This window comes from Labrus bergylta, chromosome 14, assembly GCF_963930695.1.
Source record: "Labrus bergylta chromosome 14, fLabBer1.1, whole genome shotgun sequence".
NCBI lineage: Eukaryota > Metazoa > Chordata > Actinopteri > Labriformes > Labridae > Labrus > Labrus bergylta.
This window is the reverse complement of record NC_089208.1, coordinates 3,833,714-3,849,639: the sequence shown is the minus strand read 5'-3', so window position 1 is coordinate 3,849,639 and position 15,926 is coordinate 3,833,714. Positions and strand designations below refer to the sequence as shown.

Sequence of the window (15,926 nt, the reverse complement as noted above, 5' to 3'; positions counted from 1 at the left end):
AAAACCAGTAAAAACTTGGCTTCAAATCTACGTTATTTCCTCACATCTGTTCCTGCAGGGGGCTCCAGAGGCTCATCGGCAGCAGCCACTGTAAAAACAACTTTTTTTGGCTGTTGTGTGTATGTGACTTCCTGTGTTCCTGCAGCCAGCCTCTAGTGGACACTCGACAAACTGCAGGATTTGACATTTCTGCATTGGCTTCACTTTTCAAGGCCTTTGAAGGACTTTTTTTTATCTGTTTAAAAAAAAATTAATTGGAAGAATGGCGGCAACTTTCAATTAATCTGTTGATCATTTCCTTCCTTAATTGATATGATTGGTCTAAAAGTGGGAAAAGGTGAAATATATCTTTCAGTGATTCCCACTAGATTATGCCTTCAAATGTTTTGATCACAGCCAAAACTAATTCGAGTTTATTGTCAGATTGCTGTAAAGAAACTGGAGAATATTTACTCAATATGAAGCAGGTATCAGGTAAATTAAACATTTTGGCAAAAAAATACATGTATATGAATTGATTATGGAAATACTTGGCAATTTAGTAGTTGATGGCTAATCAGTGAATGAATTGTTGCTGCTTGCATCACAGTCTTTGCATTTCATATATGCATAGGTCTCCGGTCATAAGGTCATCTGTAATATCACATCACTGCCACCCAGAGGCACTGCTGGTTCAAGATGACAACTGAGACTCAGCTGCTCAGCTCCTGGATTGTAGACCGGCCAGTGATTCCAAAACTTTTGTGGGGACCTGGCGTTATGTCAGGGGAGCCGCGGGAAGGCTAAATCAATAACAATGTTCTCAGTTCCCCTTGTGAAAAAACTTAAAGATAATCATGATGTTTGTGATTAATCTTCATGAAATGTCACAAGTACTAAAACAAAGGAGGGTGATGAAGAGAGAGTACAGTGCAGTGTGGTGTGTCTCATGGTCTGAGATCATGACAGCATTAAGCTGTGTCAGTGGGTATGGGCAGGGGGCTTGAAAATGTTTATAGGAAAGGGGAGTCCTGCTGAAAAAGTTTGGAAACCACTGGTGTAGACGATCTTCTAAAAAACGACGTGGACTATGTGAAGTCGTCCTGCGTCTAGTGCTGTCGTTCAATCTTTCACAGAGGGAGAGCACACACATTTCATGAATGTATCTTTATCCTTTTTTACTAATTATATTTTGAGTTCCTCACTGATTCAGCCATTAGCCAATAACAAACGACAGGAAGTAAAGAGTGCTTCAATGCTGGACGATACTTATTTACAGGTGTTGGGATGAAACAAAGAGAATTGAACATCATGCAAGAAAATGAAGTCATGCCAAGGAGGACAACAATACTGCAAATTATACAAATTAAATACAAATAAAAAAATATATATATGGTAATTAATTATAAATACAAAAAAAGCTTAATTTGATGTGGTAAAAAATAGCAAACAAAGCATATATCCGATTTATCCCTCTGACTCAACGATACTTTATACCTTTATACCTTTTTTTCTGTTTGAAATAACTTTTGCTTTTCACTTTGTGTGTTCATAGAAAAGAGTATCTGAGATGTAAGGGTCTTGATATTTTTGTGCAATAAAAGCTTAACTATGACCCAAACTCTGCTATATTTTGGTCCCAGAAAAGTCCAAGTCTTAATATTGAAATTCTTCAAATCTCAGCTCCTTCAGTCATGGCCTTAATGTGTGATTTAGAGTTTAAACAGAGCACCCCCCACCCCCCCTTGAGTAATGGTATTGGACATTCTCCAGTTTGAGTCCTGTCCAGAAGGAAATTGGTCTTCATTTTGACATAGGCATCAAAAGTCTTGAAATTGACCCCCAGAAGTATCTCATATCGTAGTTTAACAAGGAGCAACAAGAGACAAAAACATTTGAATAATCCTCCCCCCACCCCACCCCCATTTGATCTTTTCCTGCCTCCCCCGTATGTCCCAAAATACAGAGGCGAACCTGTCGCTCCCAAGCACAGGCGCCACAGATAGCTCAGGCACCCTGGTCTGGGGCAGCGGGGGTAAACGTCTAGGAAACACATAGTAGGTGCAAGAGGAAGAGGGAACTGTTGATTCAACTGGATTCCCTTTGAAAGGTTAGTTTTTGACGATTCCTAAATTCTTGCATGAACCTGATCTGTCCACAGATCGTTTCCCTGGCACGTTGAGAAACGTCCTCCATGGAGGTTGATGGGAATAGTGAGATACTGCCAAGGAAGGATTCTCTCGGTAACCCGGGTCATCTTTTAAAACCCTTTTGAAATTGAACTGTATTGGAAACATTGGCATGGAAAACTGAAGACATCGAAGGATTTCTGATTGAAGGACTTAACTTGGAGTTCATCAGGACCTTGATCGAGATCAACCAATAAGAATAAAACAATTAAGGTTTGGATTCTGAGTTTGCTAACCACCCTATTACGCAGTCGACTCGAATCTCAGAGGGGCCGAGAGTCATTAAAGAAGCCATGAATGAAGCCACAATGAATGTTCGGGATGCGATGGTTAGCGAGGCTCTGGGTCAATTCCAGGCCACCTTGCAAGCCGCCGTCAGGGAAGTGCACGTGGACGTGAGCGCCTTCAAGCAGCGCATAGAGCACAGGATCGAGGAGCTGTGCATTTCACATGGACCCTTGGCCGGAGTGGTTACCCAGCTGCAGGAGGAGAACCTGCAGCTCAGGGCGAAGCTGGAGGCCCTCAGCCGCCTGGTGGAGGGCCTCGCCGGGGTCAAGATCGACAGAAGTCCCACGGAAGAGGAAGGAAAGAACGTGGAGGGTGGTATCGTGAACGGACATGCGACGATACAATCCAAGTTCCAAGACGACCAGCAACTCAACTCTGCGGGATCTGAGAACAGCCAGTCGAGCGAGTCCACCCCGACGTTTCCTGAACCATCAGGGTCGATTGGTGGATTAAACCACGCTTCTGCTGCTGCTGCTGCTGCAGCTACAGGCAGAGCCCCGGCCCTTCCTCCATGGAGGGCAAAGAGACATGCGGAAATCAACGTGAGTACTCATTGCTTTTCTACAATTAATACAGTTGATTGAGTGAAGATGAACTCAACCAACTCTGACCTAGAGTTGAACCAACATAAACAACATCATTCAGTTGTTATGTGTGCAACCTCGGCAGTAAAACCTGATGGGTGTTGAAGGGTAGTACCAAAGCAATAAACACCTCAAAATGGACCTGAGCACCAAAACATGACCAAAACATTATTTACAGGGTCGATGCTGTGAAGGACTCCCCGCTAAATTCCACTTTCAAACTTGCCACCGTCTAGAATAAGTTGAGCCCCCTGACAAACTGCGACACCACAACCGCTTGTAGACAAATCGGTCACACCTGTAATTATGCATAACTCGTATCCTTCAAGAAACCTAATGGGTGAGTTACAAAATAAAATCACATCCCGTACAGTGTGCCGATAACGACATCAAGCATTCAGACCAAAATAATTTTTGAACCAGGCTGTAAACATGTTCATTTCTGCTGTCCAAATGGGACATGCGGGTCTTTTGGAGCCAGCCCCAAGCAAACCCTCAAGGAGCTGAAGTTTTTTGGACTTCCACATTGGCTTCGTTTTTCAACACCAGAGGTTGCCAATTCATTTATATACAAAGTATTCCAGTAGCTATATCTAGAAAAACCCTGCAAATGGGTTAATAACACTGAGAAATACTTTGACAAATCTGCCAAGTTATGCTGCCTTGCTTCCAAGTAAAAGGCACATATTTTAAAGAGTTATGTTCCAGGAAATTATATATTTCATTATAACAAGCTCTAAGACTTTACAAATAATTCCACATTATGGCGTTACTGTGTTTACCTATCATGTAGGACTACCCTGTGTTTCATGTGGGGTGTCATGGAGAGTGTAGTTGTGTTTATTGGGCTGTGCTAATGACTGTCTGGAAACAAACTTATGTCACTGTACTATCAACATCCCACCATGCCAAGGAATCTCAGCAGCTCTGTCTTTGTTTTTAGAGGGTGGGGGGTGTGTGGGGGTTACTGCTCAGTGTTTGCCTCTTAACATGCAAACCTGACTCTCTCCAAACACCTTTCATTGGTTTATCTATCCGGACGAACTCTCATCTACTAACCCAGCCTGTTTATCAGAACACAAGTGGTACATCGTCCAATCCTGGGGCTTTACTGTTCATGAATAAATCCCCTTTGTCAGGCATGTTTATGCGACCAGCTTTCCTGATCTATAAAAACCTCCACGTGAAGCGGTGGATTAGAGTATGGGTTTAACTTTGGTGCAGAAAGGCCTATCTAGAATTGGAGGATTGCACACTATGATGATCCAAATGTATATTTAACCTCTGACTCCAGCTTCACACATTTATCCCGGAGCTTTTGTATAGGCTCTGCATCGCCTACAATTACTATTTTTAGACATCATCAAGTCCTAATCATCAACTTCTGACTAAGAGTTATTGACTTGGATATCCAGACGATCATTACAGTTAAAGGGATAATACCTTTACACTGAAATCCCCAACCACAAGAAAAAAAACACATGCTTACAAACTTTCAGCCTACCCCCCTCTTACGCTATGACCCGCTTTTATAACAGCAGGTTCTCCAAAAGGGCACATGTATTTTGGGGTCTGTGATTTGGGACTGAGCTGCAGCTCTTTGGAGCCTCTGCAGCTCTGCAATGTAATCCTCTGAACAAATGAATGGAGAAAGCCAGCATGGCAAGGAATACAAGTCCTAATCACCACTAAATGATTAGTTAAGTCCTGCAAATTTGGAAGTGAACTCACAGCCATGGTCGTAGTGGACTAGCTGACAAACAGGATCAGTGCCCCCACACTACGTGCTGCTAACAGTGCCTTGCGACGACCATATTGCGTTGCTTTTTTTATGACGTAACTCACACGCACACACTGAAAGACATGTACATAAATAAAGCTCTGTGCCCTAATCCCAAAGGAATCCCGCTCCCCAGCCAATCCAAGTCTCAAATCTCCAAATGGAAAGTTGAATTGCATCTACGTCCCTGTCAATAATACTCCCCCAGCCTACACCCCCCAAGAGGGACGACCAGCTGTCCCGTTGAAAACGCCGACATTCCTGTATGTTGAAATCAGCTGGTCTTTCCCACCGTCAGCGCCTCAGATGTACCAAAGATCAATCCCCCAGGACTGAAGACTAGTTCATAATTTGATGTTCAGCTCCATCATTTTTTTAAATTCCAATATCATCTTCCCTGAGTAGTTTTGAAATCTGTTGAGTTCAGCAGAAAAGGTGGGAATAGTGAAAAAGTGGACTTCTTCCTTAAGTTCTACTTTATATTCCTCACATCAGTCCGTCATTTTACACCTCTGCAAAAATGTGCAACCCAAAAATAAAAAGCCTTTTAGGACACACTTATCCTCATTTGGATTCGGGTTGTCACAATATAGATTCATATCAATACCCGTCTTTATACAAGGACAGTAACTATAAAAGTCCTAGGCACTGAATCTTTGGTAATTTCAGATTTTTAATCCCCGAAAAAGCAGGAAAACTCCTTGACACTGTCTAAAGTACCCAAAAGTATTTGTGTAAACTAGACCGGGCTATCTCTCTTGTGTTCCTGCCAGGTCTTGGTTGAACATATGACTAAATATCTGAAGTGTTTTTTTTAAAGCGTCGATACTGTTCGAGACTATCGATCATCAAAACAACAGATTGTTCTAAAAAGACAAAAATCTGAGTATTGAAAACATTCTGACAACATTAATTTGGGATTATTATTACATCTCTTCTTATGTTAGGAAAGCAAAACAAGATCCGCACACCAATACGTTTTTATGTTATAAGCATTTATTTAGTGATGTTTTGAGCATCTTTGTGTGCAAATCTTGTTTTGCTTTCCTTACCTATTTGTGTTATTTTTGATCCAGCACCCACTAAGTGATGTGCGTGTCTTTTTTGATTCTTCATCTCTTCTCTTGTTGCAAGCAAATTGAAACAAGTGTCTGAAGACATACTGTTGTTCCACTAATGACCACTAGAAGCGAGCTCCTGAAAATCTTTAACAGCTCAAGTCCTTCTCTGTTAACCATCAAAATATTCTTACAAAGGCTACTGTCCAACAAACACTTGATTTCCTCCACCAACTCATCAGTCACTTGGTCTGTTTACCAATGGGCCGTCAACAGGTTTTAAACACTGGGGTCAAAGCATTCCTAATAAATAAAGGTTAGAAAAAAGGTAGACGGAAGGCTAAATCAAAAGTAAACCCTGAAAGCTCCTTTGAGGAACTTTCAGTTTGTGTTATTTTTGGCAACCCCGCAAAGAAGAAGGTCATAAAGAAGACAGTATAATGCATGAGATCTTAACAATGTTGACACAGGTTGTGTTTCAGTTCTGTTGTAAGTGACAGGATCATCAGTGGTCGTTAAAACCATTTGGTCAGCTAAGTTTTTCTCGCCTTTTAAACGACACACATGCCTGTGTGATTGTGTTTGTTGGTATCCAACCAAAGTATTTTTGTGTGTTTCCAAGCGAGACCTAAAGTGACACAGAGGTAAAACCCAGATGGGCGTTAGCGGTATTAACAGGGTCAGACTGAGTCAGACTGTGATATCCTTCAGGAGCTAGCATGGAGCCCAAAGATCACGGTGGTGCTAATCTCCCTCCTGACGACCAGTTGACGGACTGGCTGAAATGGCTTTATTGCGTGGCTGACCAAATGCAGTTCTCTGGAAAGCAAAAGTCTAGGGGGGTTCGGGGAGGGGGCAAATACTGGCCAAAGCTTCAGGCTGATATACTTTGAACCACTCAGGGTAACTGCCTGATTTCCAAAGCATCCATTTGGGGCTATATTGGGATGTAAGAAGAGTGCTGCGGAAACTCTTGCAAAGGGGCTGATTGCAAAATCTAAAATAGCCTCTCAGTGGGAACACGGGTTTGTTGGCCACAGCTGTCATTAAAGAGGTTTTCAGCTGTTAACAGCTGAAGATCACACTTTCAGAGAAGTGAGTGCACACTCTCACACACACCGACTCACAGACAAATTTATCACCGATGATAAAAGGCCACAGATTATTTTTAGCTCCGCAGCGTGCAGAAGTCTGACAGACAATAGAACTAACTGTGTTTGTTGTGAATACACTCAAATGACTGATGTTGCTGAGGCAAAATGTACAAATAGATCCACACTGTTTGATGCAGGTGATGCACAAATCACTCACCTTCAAGAGGGTTGGGATTTCATTCAGAACTCTTCCTTTAGGCTTTTTGCATTTCACTATTATTTTTAGAGCTAATAGGTAAAGTTACAAGTGGATTTATATCCCTCAGCTCAGTGTTTTTCCAAATGGGGGGTCTGCACAGAGTGCTGGGAGGGGTTGGAAATTTGGGGGGAACAGAGATGAGAAGGGAATATTATTTTGGCATTAATATTTTATTATATCTTTGTAGTTCTTATTAATCACTGCATATTGAGATATATGTGTTTTGATGTGATTTAGAATAGAGTCACATTTAAAAAAAAAAAAATCATGACTACTGTTATTACTGTTGATTATTGTGAAGACTGGAATTATAAAAGACGGTTTACAAAACTGTTTCCCTTCATGACATCACAAAGGGCAGTAGCCCCTCCCCCAGGTGGGTGACACTCCCACAGCTAGGTGTTTGTTCTGCCCTCTGAGTCTTTCTTCTCACCGTAAACAACAGGACATGGAGCGAGAAAGTACCGAGTACACGCAAGCCCTTCCAGAGAGGGGGCGTGGTCAGACACAGCTCATTTACATATTTAAAGGTACAGACACAGAAACAGCCTGTTCTGAGCAGGGCTGAAATAGAGGGGTTTATAGACATGATCAAATACAGGATCAGAGTGGATTTAGAACAAGACTTATTGAGACTTATTTAAACTGGTTGAAGAGGAGGACAATATGTGACCTTTAAGTAAAGAAGTGCTAGTGCGATTTTGTGCTCAGGTACAGCGCTGAAGTAGATGTAGTTGTCATGCAGAATCAACGGGTCAAAGAGTTGATCAAACAAATTAGAAAATCCAAAATTACTCATTCAAAATCATCTAAATCATTTTTAATACATTAACATTTTTAACTGCAAACTGTAGATTTTATTTTCCTTCAAAGCAGCCTCCTCAAAATGGGAAATTCAGGCAATCAAGCATCCTGTGTTTCACAATCATAACGTAGAGCACCCATGAGGAGGAAACAACTTCACATGGATCAATTTTTTGACTTTAATTGGCTTTGATTTAAATTACTAGTTTACTGAAGCGTGCTAGATCACTTGCTATAGAGCTTGCTATGCTTTAACATAACTTTATTGAAACGTTTCATAGTTGGATGATATTGATGGTTTATAACAATGGTCCTGTTCGCCTGGTGTGTTCCGTTGAGACGACAAATGACTCCCCACCAGTGAGAGGATACAATTGGTTTAGTGTTGTGAAAAGACTCTACAGATATAATCAGCTTCTGTTTTTTTCCTGAACAGGGCACCGATGGGAAAAATGTTGCACAGCCTGCACAGGAGAACGGAAAGCAAGGTAGGTGAATAATCTGAGAAGCTCCACACAGGTAACCAGGATGAGCAGGCCTCATCTTTGGTTTTTGTGTCCTTCAACAGAGAGCTCAGCAGTGGACTCTGATGCTGCTCCCCAGTCCTACCGACTCCAAACCTCCATCACCAAACAAACGGCAGAGACGTCTGCCTTAACTTACTCTCTCCAGTCTGCAGTGGAAACCCCCAACAAGCCTGGTCAGTGGGTTTAAGAAGTTCACACCAAGTTTAATGATTTTATGCATTTTCTTGTCTTTATTGGTATTATGTGAATCGTCTGCAAGCAGTAGCATTCCTCAGAAGACTAGAAAAGCACTATACAAGCTCAAGTCCATTCACCATTTGATTTTTTCTCCCAGACCAAGAAGTATCAGGTCTTCTTACCAAACCTCATCAGCCGCTCACTTCAATGACAAGAGCCAGCTCCGACACTCCAGCTGTTCCTCACACTGCTGCCAACACACCTAAAGAACTTCCAGTGAAACCAGCAGAGTCTCCTGCTAAATGTGGTGAGTGTAAGAATGATATTTGTGTCGTTTAATTCAACGCTCTATACTCAAAATCTGAACTGCTACACGGGCTATGTAGATAATCAAACAACCGAATAAGTGTTTGATCACTTTAAAAGCATCCATATCATTTTGACTTTCATTCTGTATTCAGATTGTGCCTTTTTCTAGATAACCAACCCCTGCCCCATCTTCCCGTCACCGCCATGATGACAAAACCCGGCCCAGAGACGATCGCCAAACCTGCACAGTCAGCAGCACCGGCTCCAAAAACAGCAGAAGCTCCGCCATGCGACGAAGGAGGATTTCCTTTCACAAGAGGTCAGTTAACGGGTTTTTAATTTCATGTTGTTGTACACAGATACCGCCTAGTAACCGACTTTGGCGACACAGCATTGAGCAAATGTGTTGCTCAAAATGAAATGTTTGATGTAGGTATCTGTTTATAGGAAGAACAGATCGTCCTCAGGTCACTTCCAATTGGAGCCCAGGTGTTATTTTAGTGGATTGCATTCAGCCTGCTCTATTTTATTAAATACTAGTTTTAGTTTTAGATTAGATAGGACAGTTGAAGAGAGACAGTTAGTCTTGGGAGGAGAGAGTGGAGGATGACGTGCTGCAAAGGGCCAAGGTCGGATTCCAACCCCTCACCACTGCAACCAGGACTATAGCCTCTGTGCATGCTGCAGGCAACATGACCACTAGGCCATCCGGTGCCCCATTCCTCCTTGTTCATTCCTCCTTGGAAATGTTGTGTTTTCCATTCGTTGTATATTTGTAGTACAATCTGTATCGAGCACATAACATTATCAACAGGCTTTGGTATATGTCCATCATCGTCCATGGATGATCTGCACAGTACAGGAGATAGAGATTAGTAACCACCCGGCAATGCCCTAGCAACCACCATAGCAACTGACAACCTTACAACCTGATTTAGGTTTTAATTTTAATAGACCTTTAATTAGATAAAAAGTCTGAAAAAAGGGTTAGTTATGTGACGGATGTTTTTAATAACGAGGGTGAAATAATGATCTAATAACAGATCTGAGATGAACAGACAGGTTCCTCCTGTGAGAGACTACGATCAACCTCTCTCACCATTCTTTAATCCCATCTTTCCTCTTGCTTTAAAGTGATGTTTTTCTATTCTGTGTCTAAGGTTCAGGGGCATCTGGAGTAAAGGAGCAGAGGTCCCAGGTCTCCACAGAGCAGTCAGGCTCTGCATCTCATCTTCTGCTAACAGCTGTGAGCCGAGGCAGCGCCGAGACTTCAGCTCTGAGCCCTGCGTCTGCACTGAATCCCTCCGTACCAGAATCCCCGACCATGAAGAGAGGCGAATTTCTTTTCAAACGTGGTCAGTAGAAAGTTATTTTCCAAGTTTTATCTGCTCATGTTTGCCAAATAAAGAAAAAGAACATCAACACCTGTCACACTTGTATGAGTGCTGTGTCTTTTATCCACTGAGTTAAAATGTTTCTTCCACTTTTTCTCCTTTTCTCTAGACGTCTCACAACCCAAGTCACAGCTGCCTGTTTCTGCCACCATGACTACACTGAACACAGAGTCTACATTGTCCGCTACAACAGCTCACCATCTCACCAGCTCATCATCACAGGATCCTGCAGTCAAACCCGGAGAATATCCCTTTAAGAGGCGTGAGTTCTGTCAACAAAGTGACATGATTCATGCCCTTTTATCCAGTTCCTCAAATCATGTTCATGTGGTCGCCCCTTTTCAGACGGCTGTTCTCACAAAAGTGATGCAAACTAAGCTCAGTCGTCATCACGTCTTTGTACATTTGCACACACACGCAGCGCTGCGCTCACCTGCAGGCCTCGCTGAAACCATCTCACCTGTAACACCTCTGTTACTACCTCTAAAGACGGTAAAGAGGGGGGATTACTTCGTCCCCCTTTTGATGCCTCCACCACATTCAGATTGAAGGTGAAACAAACAGGGGCGTAAATATTGCAGCTTGAAACAGCAGTCTGAATCTGGCCAGTGGTACATAGTGTTTATTTATCTTTTTAAAGCTCCTGTGAAGAGTTATTGTCTGCTTATAAAACATATGAGATAAGCGAAGAGAGAAGAAGTACCGGTAACGCTTTGTCCACAAGGGGGCGCCAAAAATGACACAAACCAGATGTTCCTCACAGGAGCTTTACTTTCTTTATTTCTTAAATGTTTTTTTTTATTTTTATCGTTGCTCATTCTTGTCTTTGTCTTTCATCACTTTATTAATTCAGTACCAGTTCTCAAGACTCCCAGTCCCAGTCTGAAGAGAAGTGTGAGCTTCCCTCAGCCTGCAGGTAAAACACAGTAACACTTCATCTTTCACGTTTCTTAGAGTTCTTACAAACCCATCTAAAATCAAATGTTCAAATCTGAAAGTTTGCTTTTGAATGTATTTGAAACTTTCTTCTCTCATAGTCCTCCATTTATTTTTATTTTTCTGTTTCTGCAGAGAAACTCCTCCCCTCCAAATCAATCATAAAATCCAGTTTCTCACCAAACTTGGAGAAGTAAGTGTTAAACATGACTATCAGCATTTAGTAAACTGACTTTAATTTAATAACATACCTGCAGCTTCAGTTCAAATGTGTCTATGTGTGTTTTCCACCGTCTGTCACAGGAAAGCAAACAAGGCAGGTGTGGAGTTTAACCTGGACGGGATGAAAGCACAAACGCTTCCACGCGCCAACAGTGCTCAGGCCAAACGCGCTCTCTTTGAGAGGATGAACTCGGAGCCGACAAAGTGAGTGTTTTTAATAATACCTATAAGTCTCAGGTGCAGGGACACTTTATCGTTCACTGAGTTTTGTTTTTCCTGAACAGAGCAAAGGACCCCAAGCCCAAGCTGAAGCGCTCTCAGAGTTTTGGAGTGTCCAGCGCCAGCGGGATTAAACAGATTCTGTTGGAGTGGTGCCGCTCAAAAACCATCGGCTACCAGGTACGGAAATAAGATATACATGTTGTGTTAATTCTTAACTTTGAAAGCAGCAGCTATGACCTGCTGGGTTTGATCTCTCGATGAGTTTACATAATCCTGAAACCTTTGCAATCATAAAGACAGTATCTGTGTGGATCCCCCGTTGAAAAAAAAAACCACACACACCTGATGATGTCGTCATCGTCTCTCTCTCAGAACATAGATATCCAGAACTTCTCGTCCAGCTGGAGTGACGGCATGGCTTTCTGCGCCCTGGTTCATTCTTTCTTCCCTCTGGAGTTTGACTACAACGAGCTGAACCCGGCGAACCGAAGACAAAACCTCCAGCAGGCCTTCACCACCGCAGAGTAAGACGACTCACATGGACTGAGTGAGGCTGTGGGTGTGGGAACAAAGTGTTTTTATGCATTTCAACTACAGCTACAAACAATTCATAAAAATCTATAGAAGGACGCCCACACCCTCTCTCCAACTCTGATGAAAATGTGCACAAATGTCTTCATGCAAAAACTCCCCGCTAGATCCACTAGGGTGATTTCAGAGGAGCATTTCTGTTTTCTGTCTCTGCAGGGATCGTCCGGTGATGTAGTCCGAAACTTTGAAAAACGATCAAGTGGCCAAACAAACACTTTGATTGTTGTCAGGGCAACAAGGACTACAGCTGAAGCAGACTAATTCATAACAATATGTCAAAACAGGGCCCAATATATAAAAACATAAAATTATTTATCCTTTAGGACAGTGGTTCTCAACTGGTTGAGCCTCAGGACCCACCAACTACTCCTTCATGAAAAATCGCGACCGGAATTTCCGATATTTTTCAATCAATCAGATTTTATTTAAAAAAAAAACAGTGCAGCCTGGACCTCCGAAGGTACAAACTGTGATAAAACAAATAAACTGAATGAAACTAACTTGTTAAAAAAGCGCTTCATAGACTATTTGACAGCATTTTTCGTCCTGGCACACCTTCGCGACCCCCTGAAAACAGCTCCTTGGCCCTCTTTTGGGTCCCGACCCACCAGTTGAGAACCGCTGCTTTAGGAGAAATGGTTGCTGACTTTACTCAGAATTTTATGAACTTGAAGAAACCAAACAGAGACATATTTAGCAGAAGCTTGAAGCTCTTCTGGGACGGAGTAAATGAAGTCCAATCTCTCCTGGATGCTCAGCTTTTCCTTTTTTTTCATAGATATATTTTGCTCTTCTTTTCATTACTTCATCATCCTGTCTCACGTCCGTATGCTTTTCCCTCCAGGCAGCAGGCCGACTGTCTCCGTCTGATCGAGGTGGAGGACATGCTGAACATGGGGGACAAACCCGACCCCATGTGTGTGTTCACATACGTCCAGTCGCTCTACAACCACCTGAAGACGTTTGAGTAACTCTGTATCAGAGTCCATCACCGAGCCTATAGATGTCATGAAGCACAGTGTGTCACAAGCTCTTTGAATTAAACTAATATGAAACCAAAAACTCAGCAAGCATACAGATAGAAACCACTGCTGTTTGAAGCACATAAACAATGACGTTAGTGTTTGACAAATACAACCCTGTCTCCTAAAAAAAGTTTGGACGTTGTGTAAAGTGCATGAAGACAGAATGTGATGATTTGACACTGAAACTGAACATTTCAAGTGTTAAAACTGAGAAATTTAATAATTTGGGGGAAGATTAAAGGCCAATGTCTAAAGTAGAGTCAGTAGCTTTTACCTAAAAGAAAGGAATTTAGAATTTACAAAAGTAACGCTGTTCAATCATCACTTATGGGCCTCCATACATGTGTGCTGGTGACTCTGACCTCTGACTGGATTTTACTGTTTGGTTGGTTCGGGATGTTTCTTTTTTTTTATACTTTTTATTTGATGGTTTTGAAGACAAACAACATAAACTGTCAGAATGAGCATATATACATTTATATATGGTTTGTATAGAAGATCTACATATAAGTGCATCATCTATACAGGCATGGATAAATATTTCTGTATGCTCATTCTACGACAGAAAAGAAGAGTGAGCAAAAAGGAAGGGAAAAATAAAAGAATCCCGGTTGGTTCGGGATGTTTCTGGTTGGGGAGACACTGGCGTGTTTCCCCCCAGCTAATGACAGCGTGCAGTTCAGTTTTGAGGTGGATTAAATTCAGCGATTGAATGTGATTTAAAATGGCCAGATATGACAGATGTGGATGTAGCAGGGGTGAACGTTGGGTTGGCTTTGGAAGTGGAGTTGGCCTGTTTTCTGTTGGACAGGCAGGTGCTGAACAACAGGGTTTTTGTGTTAGCGTGCGGCAGCTTGCAGTGTAGGTACGAGCAGTGAACGTACACACTACGTCCTGCAGTGTGAGGGAGCCCAGGAGGAGGAGGGACCCAGTTTGAATGTTGTGTTTACAAGCTACTGACTCCACCTTCAAATTTGATAGCATCAACATGTTTCAAAAAAGTTGGGGCAGGGTCAAGTTTGTCGATCTGCTGCATCACTTTTCATTTTAACAACATTTTGGGAACTGAGGAGACGGATTTCCTGCTCAGTGTTTTCAACATTTCATCAGTTCATGGTCTTCTTTGTCGTATTTTACACGCCATAGTGCTCTAAATGTTTTAACAAGGTGTTAAGTTTAAAACTGTAGGAAGGTCAGCTCATCACCTGGACTCTTTCACTACGGAGCCATGCTGTTATAAAATGTCCAGAATGTGGTTTGAGATCGTCTTGATTGAGTTGTCTATTTGCTGCAGTGGTTGCCTAGCAGCAGGGAGGATCCCCTTCTGACATGATCCTCTCTGTGTGGAGTTTGCATGTTCTCCCAGTGCATGTGTGTGTGTTCCCTCCGGGTACTCCGGCTTCCTCCCACAGTCCAAACACAGTCCAGGGTGTACCCCCTGGTTCAGCCTTTAAATGTGCATACGGTCATGGATGATAAGAAGCCTGATGGTCCGTCTCCTCTTTAGTCCAGTTGACCTTATTCATTGTGAGATATTCCATCAGGTGGGTGTTTTTGCAACCTTTCCTTTTGTTGTCACTGTCCCAACTTTTCTTTTTTATACATGTTGCTGCCATCAAATTCCAAATGAATATATCATTTTCCAAAAACAACTGAATCTGTCAGTTTTGAACCTTTTAAATGTTGTCATTGTGCTATCTTAAATAAAACATATGGCTTTCAGTGTTATAGTCGGTGTACATTTCACAAAACGTCCCAACTTTTAAGGATGTGGGGTCGTATTTTTTTCTGCCAAATAATAGAAAAAGTGATCCGGTTTTCGACTGTGAGTGTGAATTCACCAGTGTTCCTCATTCTCTGAAGCCTCCGTAGCTGCCTGACTTTGATTCTTACACTACAGTTGAAGATGTTTTATGATGTGTGTGGATCAGATTTACAAAAGGAGGTTGTCTTTGTGGAGTTGTGAAATGAAAACTAGAGAGTGGAAGATTAGCTCTCCTTTAGAAAAATAAAAAAGATATGAACAGTTTGTAAAACCTGTTGTTGATCAGTCAGTGTTTGGAAACATCAGCGATGTTAAAAAAAACAAAAAGATTTATGGATGCTCCACTAATAATAAACTGGAGTCCTGCCTGAGACGAGTAAAATAAAGCACTTTTCTTATATTTTTGATTTCCAGTGTGACTGTTTCAGAAAGAATTAGTGTGGAAAAAGGAGGGGGAGGTAAGTATGTGATGTCAATCAATCAATCAATCAATCGATCATTATCTTATTTGTATAGCGTCAATTCATAACAAGTGTTAACTCGAGACGCTTTACAAAAGAGCATATCTGATAAGATGCAGGAAGGATTCCTCGCGTTCCTGTTGTCCACACTTCCTGTCGCTGAGGTGGAGGTCAGAACAGGCCAGGCATGAATGAGGACGGCGATGGTTTTGGGGACGACACGGTCCGATGGTAGAGGCTGGGCGTCAGGGACGTCGAATGC

General features: G+C 42.1%; 1 protein-coding gene across 2 annotated transcripts; it reads left to right on the top strand.

Annotated features, from left to right (window-relative positions):
- Positions 1-1,941: 1,941 nt before the first annotated feature.
- On the top strand, positions 1,942-15,603 carry LOC109998956 (smoothelin-like protein 2). Of its 2 annotated transcripts, none has more exons than XM_065963175.1 (13): positions 1,942-2,998; positions 8,472-8,523; positions 8,604-8,735; positions 8,897-9,046; positions 9,218-9,367; positions 10,209-10,403; positions 10,552-10,704; positions 11,296-11,358; positions 11,514-11,571; positions 11,682-11,804; positions 11,885-11,999; positions 12,195-12,346; positions 13,258-15,603. In XM_065963175.1, exons 1-13 carry the CDS (start codon positions 2,462-2,464, stop codon positions 13,382-13,384), a joined length of 2,007 nt encoding a protein of 668 aa, XP_065819247.1. In that variant the 5' UTR covers positions 1,942-2,461; the 3' UTR covers positions 13,385-15,603. The 2 variants fall into 2 exon arrangements, with proteins under 2 accessions (XP_065819247.1, XP_065819248.1); XM_065963176.1 differs by lacking the exon at positions 13,258-15,603 and adding an exon at positions 12,570-13,251.
- Positions 15,604-15,926: the final 323 nt, after the last annotated feature.